This window comes from Cyprinodon tularosa, unplaced genomic scaffold (genome assembly GCF_016077235.1).
Source record: "Cyprinodon tularosa strain WSP-4 unplaced genomic scaffold, ASM1607723v1 ctg1070, whole genome shotgun sequence".
NCBI lineage: Eukaryota > Metazoa > Chordata > Actinopteri > Cyprinodontiformes > Cyprinodontidae > Cyprinodon > Cyprinodon tularosa.
Window position 1 is genome coordinate 65,444 of NW_024037861.1, and position 19,201 is coordinate 84,644.

Below are 19,201 nucleotides of genomic sequence, written 5' to 3' on the forward strand. Positions count from 1 at the left end.
GGCTGAAATAATCCCATCAATAGATTATGGAAATAACAGGATTTAGAGAACAGCAACTGAAAAAAAACAATTTACTAAAAGACGAATTTGATCTTGACTCCATCATCAACCTGAAAGACATCTATAAATGTATATATATATATATATATATATATATATATATATATATATATATATATATATATATATATATATATATAAAATCTCTAAGGTATTTTCTTGTTTGTTTTCACAGCTCATTTGACAGACATTTTTTTTCTACATTTTTAATCTAGAAATGTTAGTGAAATAAAAATTATTTAATATTAATCTAATAAAAATGATCCTTACATTAATTAATTACTAAGTTTAACTCGTCTTTAAAACTTAAATCATTAAATTTACGTCAAATTTAAAATAAGCAGTTTCTCTATTTTTCCTTTTTTCATATTTTCCTTTAAAAGTATTTTTATTTTGTTATTTACAGAAAATAATGTTACTTTATGGCTGTAAATTATAGTCAAGAAAAAAACAAATAAAATGATCACAAAAAAAATAATAATTTAGGAAACCAATAATATGACCTTTGAATTTCAAAGAATAATTATAGATATTTTCTGAATAGAAAACATCGGTTCTGAGCTTCTGGTTTTCCTGCTTCCATGTTACAGGCCGGGGAGGAAGGGTGAGGAAGAGGAAGGAGGCTCTGAACAGAAGGAGAAAGTGGCTCCGACATCCCGCTCCCCAAAGGAGCGTTAATAAAACACTCGCTTCCACATGAGGGGAGGAAGGAGGGAGGGAGGGAGGGAGAGACGGAGGAGAAGAAAGAGAGAAAAAAGGCCGAACATGAAATTAAAAGCGCTCTTATAAAACACAGATGCTGCAAAACTAAATAAACCTCCCATGATTTCCTCCTTTTTCAGAGCAGGAGGTGAAACCATCAGCCCCCCCCCCCCCCCCCCAGGTAATGCTGCTCCTCCTTTCTCCGTTTTCTCTCCTCCTCTTCTCTCTGCTATTTCCAGCGGCAGTGAGGAGTGGAGGTCAGGCCGGCCTGTGTGAAAATGGCTTCCTGCCCGCTCTCCAAACCACAAGCTAAAGGCCGCTTTTAATAACCGCCATATTTGGGAAAACTTTCAGGACCTTCTGTACATTTATTGACATTTCTCATGTTGAAAAAGCTCAACAACACAGAAATAGAAATTCCCAGGGAATGACCTTCCTGATTCTATCTGCCGCAGCTATTGCTGAACGGAGAGCAGAGAGGAGGAAACGTCTCAGCAGGAGCTCTAGGTGTGAAGACAGAAAACACACGGAGAGGGAACACGGAAAAAACGGAGAGGAGGAAAACACTGAGAGGGGGGGAAAACGGGAAACACGGGGAGCAGGAAAACAAGGAAAACATGGAGAGCAGGAAAACATGAAAAACTAGTTTTAGTTGCTCATGTGTTTAATGGGGTGAACAGTTTTCCTGAACGTTCTGATCTGTTCTATCATGTTTCCTCCTGGATGTTGGGGTGATTCCCTCAGGAACGTTCCTGAGGTCCCAGATCTAGGAGATGGTGGGTGGATTGAGCTCTGCAGCCTGCGGCAGACCTTCGCTTACAGAACGCAGAACAAACCGTGGAGCGGCAGGAACCCTGACCACGCTGATGGCGTCACAGGAAGAACATGGCTGCTCACAGCCTCCAGTGAGCTGGAGCAGGCAGCCAGCTTTATTTCTTTATCTCTACCTTACAATTTAGTAAATCAAATAATGATGAGTGCAGGCCGCTGATAAGAGGGTTTAGTGGTTGTGGGGATTGAGTTATTAGGGTTCAGAGGGCTCTGGCAGGGCCGGGCCGGGCCGGGCAGCATGCTGCTGCTGGTACTGTGTGTTTTTGGTTGCTTTAAAAGCCTGGAAACTACAGGGGAAGCTAATTTTCAGGGTAAACAGCTTGTTCGATTGCTGTGTGGTTTAGCGCTGAGCTTTCCGTTTATTGACTCAAGCCGAGCTGAGCTCTGGCTCCTCTGCCGACCGCAGGCTGCAGACGGAGCAGCGTGTCAGGATAGAAACGCTTCACCCAGATCAGCTTCCTCCCACTGAGGCCAGGTTAGATGCTGAGCAGAGATCCAGAGATCACTGCTGGGGGGGGGGGACGCTGAATTAGAGGCTGGTAGAAGGTGACTGATCCAGGAAGCTGGTCCTCTGACCCCCCTCCCCCCAGCAGCCAGTCCCTGACTCTCTCTCTCTCTCTCTCTCCCTGCAATCCTGACCAGACAGCGCCACTCAGAGGCTGACGGCGGTACTGAGCTTTAGTTTCTCTGGTTCTCCAGCATCTCAGCTCCATCTGAGGAATGTTCTGGAAATCTGAAGCATCTCAGAGCAAACCTACAATCTGACCTGTTTCTCTGTCCTAAACCCCCACAGAAGTAAAGCAGGCCGGGGGCCGCCATTAAAGCGGCATCAGGAGCCCCCCCAGGCTCAGAAAGAGGGCCGCCTACCTACGTGTCCCACACCAGCAGCCATGAGGTAATGCTTCCTTGACTCCAGCGTTTTCAGCGCAGGACGATGACTGACGAAGGCTGGACGGGGGCGGGGGTGCTGGGCCAGAGAAAACATCAGGCCTCTAATAGCACAGAGGAAGTGTTCCTTTATCAACAAATGAATTAACAGTTTCCCGTCACACCTTGTTTTTACCCCCACCAGAACCAGCGCCAGGCCCAGATGGCCCGGTGATCGGACCACCACCGCTCTGCTTAGTGAGGAAACCAATCTGTTGGACTGACTAATAGCCCGACGTTGATGTTTAACACTCAGGAAGTGTATCCCTGATGCTGTATACACACGCCTGAGGCTCTCAGGGGGTCAAATAAAGCCAACGTGTCGAACAGTTAAGGACTCAAAGAGGATTTCGGCACTTAGTTCTGCTCACAGCGAAGAAATAAATACACAACTGAACTAGTTATGAATTTATCAGCGGGCTGTTTGGGAGAAAGCAGGAGCCTCTGGGAAAATCACCACGGTTTCCAGATACAAACCAAAACATGCCTGTCGAGTATTTATGTGGATCTTTCTGGATGGATTCTCATCAAACTCCATCAGGAAGGATTACAGATAGGAAAACAATCCTGTTATTCTGACTTTAGTTGTTATTTTCCTTTAAATTTGTTCACAGTGAAGAAAATCATCCCTTTAAAAAGCAAAGCAAGCAAAGATTCTAACAGAGCTTCTGCAATGGTTTAACCAACGCTGCTGGTATCTCCGCTATGTTAGCTAAAAACAGCAGGCCCCAGACAGACGGTGGAGCCCGAGCAGACCAAATGGTGGTTTAACCAACGCTGCTGGTATCTCCTCTATGCTAGCTAAAAACAGCATGCCCCAGACAGACGGTGGAGCCCGAGCAGACCAAATGATGGTTTAACCAATACTGCTGGTATCTCCTCTATGCTAGCTAAAAACAGCATGCCCCAGACAGACGGTGGAGCCCGATCCGACCAAATGGTGGTTTAACCGACGCTGCTGGTATCTCCTCTATGCTAGCTAAAAACAGCATGCCCCAGACAGACGGTGGAGCCCGATCCGACCAAATGGTGGTTTAACCAACGCTGCTGGTATCTCCTCTATGCTAGCTAAAAACAGCATGCCCCAGACAGACGGTGGAGCCCGATCCGACCAAATGGTGGTTTAACCAACGCTGCTGGTGTCTCCTCTATGTTAGCTAAAAACAGCAGGCCCCAGACAGACGGTGGAGCCTGAGCAGACCAAATGATGGTTTAACCAATACTGCTGGTATCTCCTCTATGCTAGCTAAAAACAGCATGCCCCAGACAGACGGTGGAGCCCGAGCAGACCAAATGATGGTTTAACCAATACTGCTGGTATCTCCTCTATGCTAGCTAAAAACAGCATGCCCCAGACAGACGGTGGAGCCCGATCCGACCAAATGGTGGTTTAACCAACGCTGCTGGTATCTCCTCTATGTTAGCTAAAAACAGCAGGCCCCAGACAGACTGTGGAGACCGATCCGACCAAATGGTGGTTTAACCAACGCTGCTGGTATCTCCTCTATGTTAGCTAAAAACAGCAGGCCCCAGACAGACGGTGGAGACCGAGCCGACCAAATGGTGGTTTAACCAACGCTGCTGGTATCTCCTCTATGTTAGCTAAAAACAGCATGCCCCAGACAGACGGTGGAGCCCGAGCAGACCAAATGATGGTTTAACCAATACTGCTGGTATATCCTCTATGCTAGCTAAAAACAGCATGCCCCAGACAGACGGTGGAGCCCGATCCGACCAAATGGTGGTTTAACCAACGCTGCTGGTGTCTCCTCTATGTTAGCTAAAAACAGCATGCCCCAGACAGACGATGGAGCCCGATCCGACCAAATGGTGGTTTAACCAACGCTGCTGGTATCTCCTCTATGTTAGCTAAAAACAGCAGGCCCCAGACAGACGGTGGAGCCTGAGCAGACCAAATGGTGGTTTAACCAACGCTGCTGGTATCTCCTCTATGTTAGCTAAAAACAGCATGCCCCAGACAGACGGTGGAGCCCGAGCAGACCAAATGGTGGTTTAACCAACGCTGCTGGTATCTCCTCTATGTTAGCTAAAAACAGCATGCCCCAGACAGACGGTGGAGACCGAGCCGACCAAATGGTGGTTTAACCAACGCTGCTGGTATCTCCTCTATGTTAGCTAAAAACAGCAGGCCCCAGACAGACGGTGGAGCCTGAGCAGACCAAATGGTGGTTTAACCAACGCTGCTGGTATCTCCTCTATGTTAGCTAAAAACAGCAGGCCCCAGACAGACTGTGGAGACCGATCCGACCAAATGGTGGTTTAACCAACGCTGCTGGTATCTCCGCTATGTTAGCTAAAAACAGCAGGCCCCAGACAGACGGTGGAGACCGAGCCGACCAAATGGTGGTTTAACCAACGCTGCTGGTATCTCCTCTATGTTAGCTAAAAACAGCAGGCCCCAGACAGACGGTGGAGACCGAGCCGACCAAATGGTGGTTTAACCAACGCTGCTGGTATCTCCTCTATGTTAGCTAAAAACAGCATGCCCCAGACAGACGGTGGAGCCCGATCCGACCAAATGATGGTTTAACCAATACTGCTGGTATCTCCTCTATGCTAGCTAAAAACAGCATGCCCCAGACAGACGGTGGAGCCCGATCCGACCAAATGGTGGTTTAACCAACGCTGCTGGTGTCTCCTCTATGTTAGCTAAAAACAGCATGCCCCAGACAGACGATGGAGCCCGATCCGACCAAATGGTGGTTTAACCAACGCTGCTGGTATCTCCTCTATGTTAGCTAAAAACAGCAGGCCCCAGACAGACGGTGGAGCCTGAGCAGACCAAATGGTGGTTTAACCAACGCTGCTGGTATCTCCTCTATGTTAGCTAAAAACAGCATGCCCCAGACAGACGGTGGAGCCCGAGCAGACCAAATGGTGGTTTAACCAACGCTGCTGGTATCTCCTCTATGTTAGCTAAAAACAGCATGCCCCAGACAGACGGTGGAGACCGAGCCGACCAAATGGTGGTTTAACCAACGCTGCTGGTATCTCCTCTATGTTAGCTAAAAACAGCAGGCCCCAGACAGACGGTGGAGCCTGAGCAGACCAAATGGTGGTTTAACCAACGCTGCTGGTATCTCCTCTATGTTAGCTAAAAACAGCAGGCCCCAGACAGACTGTGGAGACCGATCCGACCAAATGGTGGTTTAACCAACGCTGCTGGTATCTCCGCTATGTTAGCTAAAAACAGCAGGCCCCAGACAGACGGTGGAGACCGAGCCGACCAAATGGTGGTTTAACCAACGCTGCTGGTATCTCCTCTATGTTAGCTAAAAACAGCAGGCCCCAGACAGACGGTGGAGACCGAGCCGACCAAATGGTGGTTTAACCAACGCTGCTGGCATCTCCTCTATGTTAGCTAAAAACAGCATGCCCCAGACAGACGGTGGAGACCAAGCCAACCAAATGGTGGTTTAACCAACGCTGCTGGCATCTCCTCTATGTTAGCTAAAAACAGCATGCCCCAGACAGACGGTGGAGACCAAGCCGACCGAATGATGGTTTAACCAACGCTGCTGGTGTCTCCTCTATGTTAGCTAAAAACAGCAGGCCCCAGACAGACGGTGGAGACCAAGCCGACCAAATGGTGGTTTAACCGACGCTACTGGTATCTCCTCTATGTTAGCTAAAAACAGCAGGCCCCAGACAGACGGTGGAGACCAAGCCAACCAAATGGTGGTTTAACCAACGCTGCTGGTATCTCCTCTATGTTAGCTAAAGACTGCGTGCCCCAGATGGAGGGCGGTGGCCGACCCGACCCACTGGAAGCTTCCTAAAAAACAGTTGAACTGTTAGGAGCAGAGAGGAAGGTTTGGAAACAGTCTTCTTGGAGCTAAAGATTAGCGTGATGGAAAGGAGGCCCTCCACCCTCCTGAAGGAAAGCCAGTAGTAGAATCTCAGGAAAGTTTCAAACAAACTGATCCTGACTGATGCAGGACTGTGAATCTCACTGTATGTGAATCAGAAGCTGCCTCCATGACCTCTGACCTCTGACCAACCTGCACCCACTAATCTAGCCCTGTGTGCTCTGGCTCCCAAACAAAGCAGGCTTCACATGATGGGTCATCGCCTCAAAAACAATACATCGATCACACAAAAGGAAGGCTTCGGGGAAAAACCACAGGGCTCAGAAACCGTATCCAGGGACACAAATAGCCGTCCTGATTTTAACAGTGACAAGGCGACAGCCAATTGCAGCCTCTATTTTTAGCTCTGCCTCTGGCAGCTCTCAGGAGGATGTGTACTTTTCTACAGTTCCTTCCCCAAAATCAACGCCGTCCTTGTTGGCGACAATCAGAGCGCAGCTGTTGTGGCTAGGCGGGCCGTCCCCACCCCGCCGCTCGCTGCCAGCCTGCAGGAGAAACGCCTTAGCTGCACTCAGTTCACACCCAGATCACAAAAACAGCAGGAAAGTCCACACAGGAGCAAACGTGACCCGGTGGGTTTCCGTCCGCTGAGATGATGGTGTTTTCATCAAGGCGGGGGGCGGGGCTGGAGGAGACCATCTCAGCACCAGTTACAGACCAGTCTGCCTGAATGGGATGAGCTGCTTCAAACTGGGACCAGGCAGGAGGAAAACCTGACATATAAACATGTTCCAGCCATGAAAACAGTGATGAGGATGTTTGTGAGGAGCTCAAACAAAGACGCCCCCCCCCCCGTCCCTGTCCAGACTAATTGCTGACAGGTGGCCTTAAAGCTTCCCTTTGAAACCAGAGAGTGATTTAGGAGCTGTACATCTCAGACTTATCTCTCCCTCCTTCTTTAGACCAAATCTCTTGTTTTTCCTCAGTTGCACCTCATTATTTTGCTCGTTCACTTTCACCTGCCCCCCCATCCCTCCCTTTGATGTAGCGGGGCCACTCATGTCTGACGGTCCCTCTGTGCGAAGTCTGAACCAGGAGAGTACAGTTTGGAAAGGATGGAAAGAAATTTTTTCAAGGTTTTTCAAAATAAAATACTCCCGAAAGTGCATAGAAATAAAAGCCTAACAGGCGAGTGGTCTTAGGGAGGGGGCCCCATGAGGAGCCCTGTGGGGTCTGGATCACGGGCCCCTCAGTGTAGCGATGACACCACCACTCCAAGGCCGCCTCACCATCAGCTGTAAAAACATTTCTAAGGAAACGTTGATGCAACAACTTCTATGAGCTAAATATCAATCAATGACCCCCCCCCCCCATTGAAGTGTCTACAGAGTGAGGAAGCAAACAGCCTCTGCTGGTGGAAAGTCCTGCAGCTTCGTTCTCTGAAGTGTTTACAGACCCCACGGCTCAGGGTTATTCCTGGAAGCCAATCGCTGATGAGAACTGTGATATTTTACACTGACTGACACCTCTGGGTCACGCAGGGCGGTTGGCACCGACCACGGCGGTATCAGTGTGTCTGTGACGCCTCGCCACACAGACGGCTGACAGACGGACAGAGTCCAAGTGAGTGGAAACGCCCACTCAGGCGCGTTCATGGACACCGTGGAACGATCGCTTCTGATAGCCACCATGGGCATCCGCATCATGATCCATGATCAGGAGATCTGCCTGCAGGGGGGGTCGCTGAGCAGAACCCCCCCCATCCTGCAGCAGCAGAACCTGCTGCCTGAATAAAACCCGGTTGAATCAGAGTAGGCTGATTATTACAGCATCACAGGAAGCTCTGTGAGACTGAAACAGTCGCTCTGCTCTGGCTGTCAGTGTTTTGAGGAGGGGGGGGCTCACAGAAGCACTCACTGCTGGTTGAAGACGCTGAACTCAGAGCGATCAATGATTTCACTCCTCTGCCTCAATCAGAAAAGCCACCAGGTTAGTTTCTGATCAAAGGAAGCTGAAGAAGCGGCTACATATAAGAGCAAAGTCACCAAGATGGCTGCCGTGGGAGGGGCTAGCCAGGCGTGATCTCTGTCAGCAGAAACCCACAGAAATCAACCAGAGGAGAAACTAAGAAAACTCTTTTCTTTCATGGACAGAGAAAGATTTAGTTAACTGTGGTGAAACAGTCAATTATCGTTACCAACAGGGAAAAGTGGAGCATCTGCAGCTCTCTGTTTACAGCAGTGGTAACCAGTTAAAGAAAACCATCAACCAGTAAAGGAGACATTTATACTTAGAATCTGTTAAAACAGAATTTAGCTCTGAATGAAATGCAGATGTTAATGCATCAATGTTATACATTGAATTTTTAAATAAAAAAAAAGTAATACAACATTTTTCCATTTTAAAATCTAAAGTGTTTTTTTTAGGTAGAGAACAACAATCGTTCAGTTTGGTTTATAGATAATTTCCTGATTCCCATATTTTCTCAAACCCCTGAACTGATGGTTTGTTATTTTCTTTCTTTTTTCTGTCTTAATGTTGGCAGTGGGCTTTAGGCTGCCCTGCAAGGCTTTAAACCTGGGTTTAACCGGAGACTAAGCCATTCTCAAGCACATATCAAGGAGCTCATTTTGAGCCTGGATCCAGATTTATTGTTGATTCTGTTCATGGTGGAGAATCCTGCTTCACAGCAGCAGGTTGAGCCAAACATCCTCTAAATGTGCAGGGTCATCTTTGAGCACCATTTCACTTTTCTTTCACCAGTTCACCGCAGTTCTTCCAGCAGTCCACACTTTCTCTGCTCTCTTTTTCTCATGGTCTTCTCCTTCTTTCCCATCGCCCGGCTTGCCACAGGTTTGCCTGCTGTGTCTAAAAGTAGCAGCAGCAGCAACCCAGACTGACAGCTCATTGGCTCATTTGGATCACGTGCAGCCTGGAGCCGGACGCTCCCCAGGGCTTTACCGTATTAACAGGAGAAGAGGAGCAAGTGAAGTTAGACACTGCCGTTGGTCATCATGCGGTAATTTATAAATGTTTTAAATCCAGTTGGGTCTGGATCCGGACCGCGGTCGGCTAATCCCTGACCTCTGCTGTAGAGCATCAGCATTAGTAATGGAGTGTTCTGCTGAGCTGGTGGTGTGGCTAAGGAGCGAGGACACCACAGCATCCAGATTATTTCACCATCATCTGGTTCTTAGACTCTGAATAACCAACATTTTCTGCAGCTGATGCTGTGGGAGAACCTGGCTGAGAAAAAGAAACGTTCCTCTCTGCTCCTTACCGTGCAGCGGAGACCCTGAGGGGCTGCTGGACACGCCAGGTACGGGACTGCAGCGGCCGCCCACGCCGCCTCCTCCACCCAGAATGCAGCTGCTCCCTCCAATGCCTCCGGCTCCTCCTCCACCCGCAGCGGCCGCCCTGTTCAGCTCCTGCTCGATCTCCTCCAGGCCGGCGCTCTTCTGGAAGCGTGACATCCGGTTGACCACCCGTGGGGACATGTGGGTGCGGGCGCAGGGTGCGCCGCCATAAGGGTTGATTGGAAACACGTGGCTGGTTCCACGCAGGGTGCTGATGGCTACCCAGCGACTGTCCTGGCTGAAGCACATGTCTTGGACCTGAGCAGACAGCAGCAGATGAAAGAGCAGAGAAGGTAAGAGACGACATGGACAATAAAACCAACAGTCATGCAAAGGATTATTATTTTAACTAAAGGAAGCAGTTCAATCCTCCAAACAGAACAAACCTTTAGTTAAATCTGGTTTAATCGAATGATTCTAATGCGTTCTGGTGGCTGAGGAGAGGGACGTCTAGGCCTCCCTAGTGAAGCTGTACCGCCGCGACCCGACCCCGGATAAGCGGAAGAAGATGGACGGATTCTAATGCGATACTTAAGCATTAAATCGATGATTAAAACCCATCTAGTAAGAATAAAAATGGCCTTCATGAAAACAATGAAACATGGCCATGCTGGCTAGAGCAGATGAAAACAGCTCCGTCCCAACATGGTTCAGGTTAACGACCCTCTCACACAGTGTGCCATCCCCTCTGATGCTTTTCATCCTCTGGTTGTTCAGGAACCAGCAGGTCGGACGCATCTCCAGCTTCATTTGGTACAAATTAAAAAGCAGAGAAATGACAAATGGAACATTTTAAATCAGTGCATGAAGCTGAAGACCCATAATGATGGAGACACTGGGATCAGAGAGTCATTCCTGGTAACTGGGATCTGAGCGCTGACCCACGTTAGCTTGGAGAGAACAATGCTAGCTGGTTAGCCTGCTTTTTATAGAGCGTGCACGTATGCCTGGTGCACAGCCATCTTCTTCACCACAGAAATATGCAGAGCAGAGGTAAACAGTCCAGCAAACATCAATGTGATCAGGCTGAAATGTTTATGGCTCACACAAACACATCTGCCAGAGGTGCAGGACAACCTGGAATGAGGTGAGAGGATTAGGCAATGACGGCTTTTTAAGGTGACAATCTGATTTGAAGCTGTTTGATGGTTCAAATAAAGGACTGAGACAAAAACCTCTGTTAGGCCGCCTCCTTAAACAATCCAGAGCAGACACTTGACCAGATAGCATCTCACAGAGCATGTTAAGCATGCAGGAAAGCAGACAGATTGGCTGCAGGAGACAATGCCAGCCCAGGAAAGAGGCTGCAGACTGATGGGGTCTTCCCACCGAGTCAGAGATCAGCATAAAATGGACGTAAAGGAAAGTTTGTGAGAGGAATGAAGCCTTCAGAGGGAGTCAGCTCCGTAGCTGTTGGCCCGTCAGTCTAATGCCAGGTCCAGCAGGGTACTGGCTCCCAGCATTGACAGGTAATGGGGCATCCTCTGCATACCAGACAGATGGTTCAATGAAAGGAGGCCTGACCTCTGCTGGCCCCGCTAGGGACGGCTCAGACACGATAAAGGCCCCGCTGTGTGTCCTAACCAACCTAATCCACCTGTCAGAGCTTCGGCTACAAACAGGTGACTGAGTTTCTACTGTCAGGCTCAGAAAAGGTTATCTCTGAACCAAGGAATGCCACCATCTCTGAGTCACATGATGCGGAGGCGTTGATTTGGACATTCCTGAGATGCTGGAAATGTCTCTCTGTTGTCCTTACATAAAACCCTCCAACCCTTCCCACAGAGACGGACAGACGTGGTTTTAACCCGAGCTGCATCAGCAGCACCGGTTAGTCTGTCTAAACGTCTCTGTTCACCTGAAGGAAAGCTCTCTAGGAATGATGGGAACCATGGGAATGATGGGACCCATGGGAATGATGGGAATGATGGGAACCATGGGAATGATGGGAATGATGGGAACCATGGGAATGATGGGAACCATGGGAATGATGGGAACCATGGGAACCATGGGAATGATGGGAACCATGGGAATGATGGGAACCATGGGAACCATGGGAACCATGGGAATGATGGGAACCATGGGAATGATGGGAACCATGGGAACCATGGGAATGATGGGAACCATGGGAATGATGGGAACCATGGGAATGATGGGAACCATGGGAACCATGGGAATGATGGGAACCATGGGAATGATGGGAACCATGGGAACCATGGGAATGATGGGAACCATGGGAACCATGGGAACCATGGGAATGATGGGAACCATGGGAATGATGGGAACCATGGGAACCATGGGAATGATGGGAACCATGGGAACCATGGGAATGATGGGAATGATGGGAACTATGGGAATGATGGGAATGATGGGAATGATGGGAAGGAGGACTAACACACCGATCACTAACATCAGAACAAATGAAGTTTAACTACAGCTTATTCTGGACTGGCTGCTGCAGACGCCTCGTGTCAGGATAGCAGTTCTCCATAATTTAGTTCAACTGTGGAGCTACTGGGCTGAAGCTAACGTTAGCACTCGCTATCAGGAGATAACTTAGCTAAAAGACGGGATCCAGCTCTAAAAGCTGCAGGACAGCGGCCCCAGAGGGCCGGCTTTGGGCTTAGCAGCCTTTACAGACTGACTGGTTGGCAGATCTCATCTCAGACGTGTGGAAGAAGCCTCCTCACTTGGCCGGCAGGCAGACGGTCCTAAACAGTCCTAAAGTCAAACTGAGGACTGTTCCAGCTTTACTGGAACATTCAAGAACATTTAGATCTAATCTAATCCAGCTAAAACATTCAGGATTTCCCTTTATTTCACTCATCAGTTTATTAGACAACATACACTATATTGCCAAAAGTATTTGCTCACCTGCCTTGACTCACATATGAGCTTAAGTGACATCCCGTTCCTAATCCATAGGGTTCAATATGACGTCGGTCCACCCTTTGCAGCTAGAACAGCTTCAACTCTTCTGGGAAGGCTGTCCACAAGGTTTAGGAGTGTGTTTATGGGAATTTTTGACCATTCTTCCAGAAGCGCATTTGTGAGGTCGCACACTGATGTTGGACGAGAAGGCCTGGCTCTCAGTCTCCGCTCTAATTCATCCCAAAGGTGTTCTATCGGGTTGAGGTCAGGACTCTGTGCAGGCCAGTCAAGTTCATCCACACCAGACTCTGTCATCCATGTCTTTATGGACCTTGCTTTGTGCACTGGTGCACAGTCATGTTGGAAGAGGAAGGGGCCAGCTCCAAACTGTTCCCACAAAGTTGGGAGCATGGAATTGTCCAAAATGTCTTGGTATGCTGAAGCATTCAGAGTTCCTTTCACTGGAACTAAGGGGCCAAGCCCAGCTCCTGAAAAACAACCCCACACCATAATCCCCCCTCCACCAAACTTTACACTTGGCACAATGCAGTCAGACAAGTACCGTTCTCCTGGCAACCGCCAAACCCAGACCCGTCCATCAGATTGCCAGATGGAGAAGCGCGATTCGTCACTCCAGAGAACGCGTCTCCACTGCTCTAGAGTCCAGTGGCGGCGTGCTTTACACCACCGCATCCGACGCTTTGCATTGCACTTGGTGATGTATGGCTTGGATGCAGCTGCTCGCCCATGGAAACCCATTCCATGAAGCTCTCTGCGCACTGTTCTTGAGCTACATGAAGTTTGGAGGTCTGTAGTGATTGACTCTGCAGAAAGTTGGCGACCTCTTCGCACTATGCGCGTCAGCATCCGCTGACCCCGCTCCGTCAGTTTACGTGGCCTACCACTTCGTGGCTGAGTTGCTGTCGTTCCCAAACACTTCCATTTTCTTATAATACAGCTGACAGTTGACTGTGGAATATTTAGGAGCGAGGAAATTTCACGACTGGATTTGTTGCACAGGTGGCATCCTATCACAGTTCCACGCTGGAATTCACTGAGCTCCTGAGAGCGACCCATTCTTTCACAAATGTTTGTAAAAACAGTCTGCATGCCTAGGTGCTTGAATTTATACACCTGTGGCCATGGAAGTGATTGGAACACCTGATTCCAATAATTTGGATGGGTGAGCAAATACTTTTGGCAATATAGTGTATATCTCTCTCTCTATATATATATATATATCCTCAAACGCACCATAATGAGTATTTTTTTATGTTTTTCGGGAGTTTTTATGCATCAGGACCATCTGAGAATAAAAATACTGCTGTTTAGTGGAAACGTTAAAACTGTTGAATATATCTTCACAGCCTGTTCTCAGGTTTCTACATGTTGTCAAGCTAACATGCTGCATATTTCAAAGGTTAAATGGGCCTAAAGCAGGAACCAACATGCAGACCACCGATGAACCCAATGAGTGGTCTGGATCAGGGGCCTCCAACGCTGGCCTTCCAGGTTTGGAAGCAGCAGCCATGTCAGATGAATGGCTGTTTAGCAGACCTTTGCTAAACCTGAGGGCAGCTGAAGGTAATTCAGTCCCTGGGATCAGCTGCCGCAGCAGGGAGGCATCGAAAAGCTGCAGAACAGGAGATGTTGATGCGTTGGAGGGACCTTAGGAGCCGCCGTTCCCTGATTTCTGACCTGACGACAGGTGAGCTGCTCACCCTGTTCCTCTGAACGATGATTAAATGCTGTGCAGAGGTCAGACAGAGCAGCGGCGCTCCTCCTGCTTTCCAGCTGATGTTTCAGGCCTGCAGCCAGGAGCTACAGAGAAGGAGTCGCTCTGTAACCTTCAGGATGAGCTGAAGCTGCTCTGCGCCTTCAGCCCGTTTCCAGCCGCTATCAGCAGCGGGTCTGTTTGCCTGGCCTCGGGTCACTGACAGCCACTCGCATGTTTGGTTGCTGGAGACAGATAAGGCGTCTCTCCACCCACCTAACTGCAGAGTTTATCGCTCTCCACTGTGTCTGTGTGCGTAGAAGTGAGCATGCGGTGATAACCCCTGGACCCGGCGCTGGGCTGCGGCTGTTTACGGCGGCTCACATCAAAGCCGGCTCAGTGTGCAGGCGGTCAGCGGACCGAGCTGCACACGGCCTGTGAGAGGCTGTGTGTTTTCCCAGTCAATAATCCTGAACCCAACAAGGCCTGAAGCACTTCTGTTGAGTAAGATCTTTGATGCCACAGTCGAAGCTGTCGGTGGGAGCGCAGTGTTTGCCTTAGATAGCTGCTCTCTACTTTCACTCAGTGCTGATTTTTGATAACGGGAAGAAACATAAAGCGTGTTTGTTGTAGAGTTTGCTTTTACAACTGGAGACAGAAAAACTATTTATAACTTGAATGTTTCACACAAACATCTGTCTGCAGAGCCTCCCTGGAACTAAAAGGATTCAGACTTCACTATTATCATCTGAGCGTCGTGTTGAATTCCTCTCCAAGCGGTTCAGTCGGGGTTTGAAACAACGCTCCCTCTGTTCGTCTTCTGCTCCGTACTCTGGAGAGAAGCTCTCTGGGTAAATCCTAACCAGCCACATCCTTCCTTCCCAGATAGAATCAAATGTTTCCTGACGTCTCGCCAACAAACAGGCCGAGGCTCTGATGGCCGAGCGGGGAAAGGCTCCAACAAGCAGCTCCTAATAAATAACCTGACAGGAAGCTCCAGGTGTGAATCAGGTGGATGACTGTGAGGAAGAGTCCGTCTCTGAGGCGCACAGCTCTGCTGGCGGATATTATTAGTAGTTATTTGTTACACAGCTTTATAATCTAGCTGTAACTTTAAATGCTAAATATGGTTCCTGCAGGAAAACCAGACTCCTTCGCAGGTCGATGCGTCATTTTAAATCTAAATCATTTCTTTGACCAAAGCAGTGATTTTTTTTAAACTAACCACTAACAGACATGTTTAGGTTCCAGAGTTTCATGGTTTTCATGGTTGTTTCTGTCCATCATCACTAAACTCTGCTGCTGGGTGGAACAGAGAGAACGTCTGCCTCAGCTGATCGGCCGCCATGTTTCTCAGACTTTCCTCCATGGCGGCTGCTTGGCTTTGTTCTCACACTGAATCCTGATGTTTGGCCCTGAATTCATCCGTTAACATCTGGATGTTTCTGTCAGAGAGAGATGGAGCGATGATGAAGGGATGGCAGACGTGCTCTGGAGATGGACAGCAGTAATGATTTCTATTTTATATCATTTTACTATTTTTATTTTAGTTTCCTGTAACAGTCCAAACTCTCAGCTCTGGTAATTGATTTCCCACTGATTGGTTTTTCCTGCTCGGCCTCTCAGTCAGCAGATCCTTGACCTTTGACCCTTCAAAGTTTTCCTTCTTCGTCTCTAAAGCTGTTTCTATCAATAAACGCTTTCTGACTCATAGTCTCTAATCGGGACGGTAATTCTGCAGATTTTATTTCTCAGAACGCGCCTCACTAACACACAGGTGGCCTGCAGCCGCTTCACCACGATTATTTACTGACGTTTGTTAATCCGATGCGACGCGCTGGTCGCAGGAAAAGGAAGATAAATGTTGATGCATGAGGCTCATTATCGCCCCCTGCAGGGCGGGTGTCATCAATGACCAAAACCTGAGTTTCTGAAACTGGATATTTGAAAATGAAGATTTCCTTTTTATTCCTTTAATTTCCCCATATTGATATATATAAATGTGCTGAGGCACACATCTATAAACAAAAACAATAACCTTAGAGATAGAAAATGAACGGTAACGCCGCAGTGATTTCCTGCAGCAGGTAGTTCATCGCTCTGCGTTTCAGATGCAGTGTTTCCATCCTGGAACGCATCATCAGGTAGGAGGAGCTTCAGCTGCGTGAAGCTGACACCCCACTGACACCATACAAACTCAGCATATAGACTGAATGGTTATTGCTTCTTTAGAGCAGGTTTAAGCATTTAAAATGGTCATTAGGAAAAATAAAAAAAATAAATAAAAGTTAAATATAAAATCATATGCTGCTGTTGTTTCAGAGATATTAAACATACATTTTTAGGTCACCCAGAGGTCAACTATCCCCCACTTAAGCTCCGAATTGAATCCAAATGATCTAGCCTACTTTTTCAGAGCTGCTTCATTTCTGCAGATAAAACTATGGTTTGCTTTTTTAGATAGAATTATTTTTTTTTAACGGCCGATGACGTCACCGTCCCAGCTGAACTTCGCGCTGCACTCGTTTCCTGATATAAAGTTATTGCATAACATCACATGTGTTCCTGAATATAAGTGGGCATGTTGACCTTATTTAGAGGCTGGAATGATTGTTTATTATTCAGTTAATCACCAGCCTCCCAGACCTCAATAATCGTTTCAACTCTTTTAGGGTTTTCATAGAGAAATGACCTAGACATGAAACACGAAATGTCATTTAGCGCAGCTTTCCTGACAGTAAATGAACATTTCCATTCCATAAAATGCAGCAGTGATCAAATGTAAACAGTTCAGGATAAAAACTGGAAGTTCAGAGCATTAATATCTATGGTGCAGATCTGCAGTATTGCTGGTTTGGTGTCATCAGTGTGATGCAGAGTCTGAGATTTAGAGTTTTCAGAACAGTTAATCAGTGTGATGGCGGTGGGGAAGAAGCTGCTGCAGAACCTGCTGGTCCTGCATTGAATGCTGTGAAGCCTCTTCCCAGAGGGCAGCAGGGAGAACAGTCCATGGTGGGGGGGTGAGGGGTCATTGATGATGTCACGGGACACGCAGCGCTGGGATGAAATGTCTTTAATGTTTACTTCTACAAAAAACATTCGATTTAACATCATTTATTAGAGAAATGTTCCAAGTGAGAGAAACGGAATAACTGAGCGTGAAGCTTTTGTTTCCTCATGTTTTTAAATGTGACATACACTGCCCCCCCCCCCGTCATGTTGGTCAAACAGAACAGCGGTCGACACCAGGCTCCTCCGTTGTGTCTAAGAATTAAAGATGCTAAAAGAGGATCTGAATGTTAAGCTAGCTGCTGAAAAACTGCCTGCTTGGTGAACTGAGCAGTGGATTAGTGTGTGTGTCAGACCTTGGCCTCAGTCTCCCCACGATGCAGCGTATAGAGATGGTGGACAGCGCTCTGCGAGGACGCCCAGGGATGGGTGAGGATCTGGAAGACGTGGAAGTCATGGCCCAGCGTGTCCGCGGTCACCAGAAGCATTCCTGCAATCAGGACACGGCATCAGCTACACCTCCATCTAGGAAACCGTCTTTTCTTTAAGGTCGTATACGAGCTGGGGTCGATAACAGGCTTAAGGAGGATAGCTTAATAAGGGATTAATAGTGTGGGAATTTTTATTCTCCTTGTAAAAAATATAAATGGAGAAAGATCAATATTTGGGCATCAGAGGTCAATGGATGGAGCTGTTTGGGTCCAACTTGCTCATAACCTCTGGCTTCAACCGAGCCGCTCTGTGCAGAACCTCTGGGCTTCACGCTGCAGCGGAGCGGAGAAAGGAAGGCATGAAAGCACAGCAGAGGACTTGGTGGAGCTGGAACAGCTCAGAAATAACCGATATGAGGAGTCAGTACTCATGTCTGCTGAACTAATTCCTTCTTTCAGTTACTGGCTAGTAGCGAGTCGGTCTATGATGTCACAGTTACTTCAAAATCAGGTAGTTTTAGTCCAACTGTTGAAAACTGGGGTTCCTAAATATAAATGAAACTTAATGCAGCAGAAATATGAAGTTGATCTTATGGTAGGAGGTAGAGGTACTACTACAGCGTGTTTTTGCTCAAGTTAAAGTAAAACAAGAATAATCAATAAATGACTGAAATGAAAACTAGTGATGAACTGAATAACTTCTGGATTCTGTTTTGATTAAAATGATGTAAACAGGCAATAGAAATTATTTATTATTATAAAGGACATATTGAGGCAGAAGAAACATTCTTATTAATCCCTTTTATTCAACATTGAGGTTCAGTCCTTCCTGTAGGCGGGAGCCGTTTCATCACGTCTTTAAAAGAGGAAACTAAAACCTCACAAACTGCTCCGGCATCAGGACTCATCTGGCAGCTTTAGCCGCTTTGTTTACTCCTCTACTGTCCGACGTGGCAGCCTGTGACGGGCCACATCCGGCCCGTGGGCCTCCAGCTGATCTTCAGCAGCTACATATAACAATTTACAGAACTGTGATACTTCAACAAAGTAATAAAGTAAAAAGTTACTCTGGCAAATAAAAGAACTTATTATGCACCTCAGTATCTGTTGTCAGTTTACCAAACTAAAGCTACATCAGAGGTCCAACAGATGTGGTACCAGCCTGAGCAGCAGTAAGTTCTCTGACATGACGATCAGCTGTAATCTCTTTGCTAAGGAGGCGTTGATCAGAAAGTCAGGAGGTTCTTCTTCTCTGCTTCGGACCACATGAAGTCAGCGACCAGCGGCGCAGCAGGAAAGATGGCAGACAGTGTGACGGAGCAATTGTGCCTTTAAAGCAAACAAACATGTCCATTAAACCAGCTGCTGTCATAAAAGTCAGCTTTGATAGCTGGGTCGGGCTAAGTGCAGGGCTGCAGAGGATGATAAGCATCTGGAACAGAGAGCGGTGCAGCATCTATCCATGAGGAG

At 47.7% G+C, this 19,201-nt stretch overlaps 1 protein-coding gene across 1 annotated transcript in view; it reads right to left on the bottom strand.

The window, feature by feature from the left end:
* Positions 1-19,201, bottom strand: part of bcas3 (BCAS3 microtubule associated cell migration factor) — a gene marked incomplete at its 5' end in the record, with an annotated part of 133,751 nt that overhangs the window by 57,564 nt on the left and 56,986 nt on the right. Inside the window, 2 exons of the mRNA XM_038290058.1 lie at positions 9,631-9,964; positions 17,657-17,790. Of these exons, the coding sequence (XP_038145986.1) occupies positions 9,631-9,964; positions 17,657-17,790 (468 nt within the window). The remainder of the gene's footprint in view (positions 1-9,630; positions 9,965-17,656; positions 17,791-19,201) is intronic.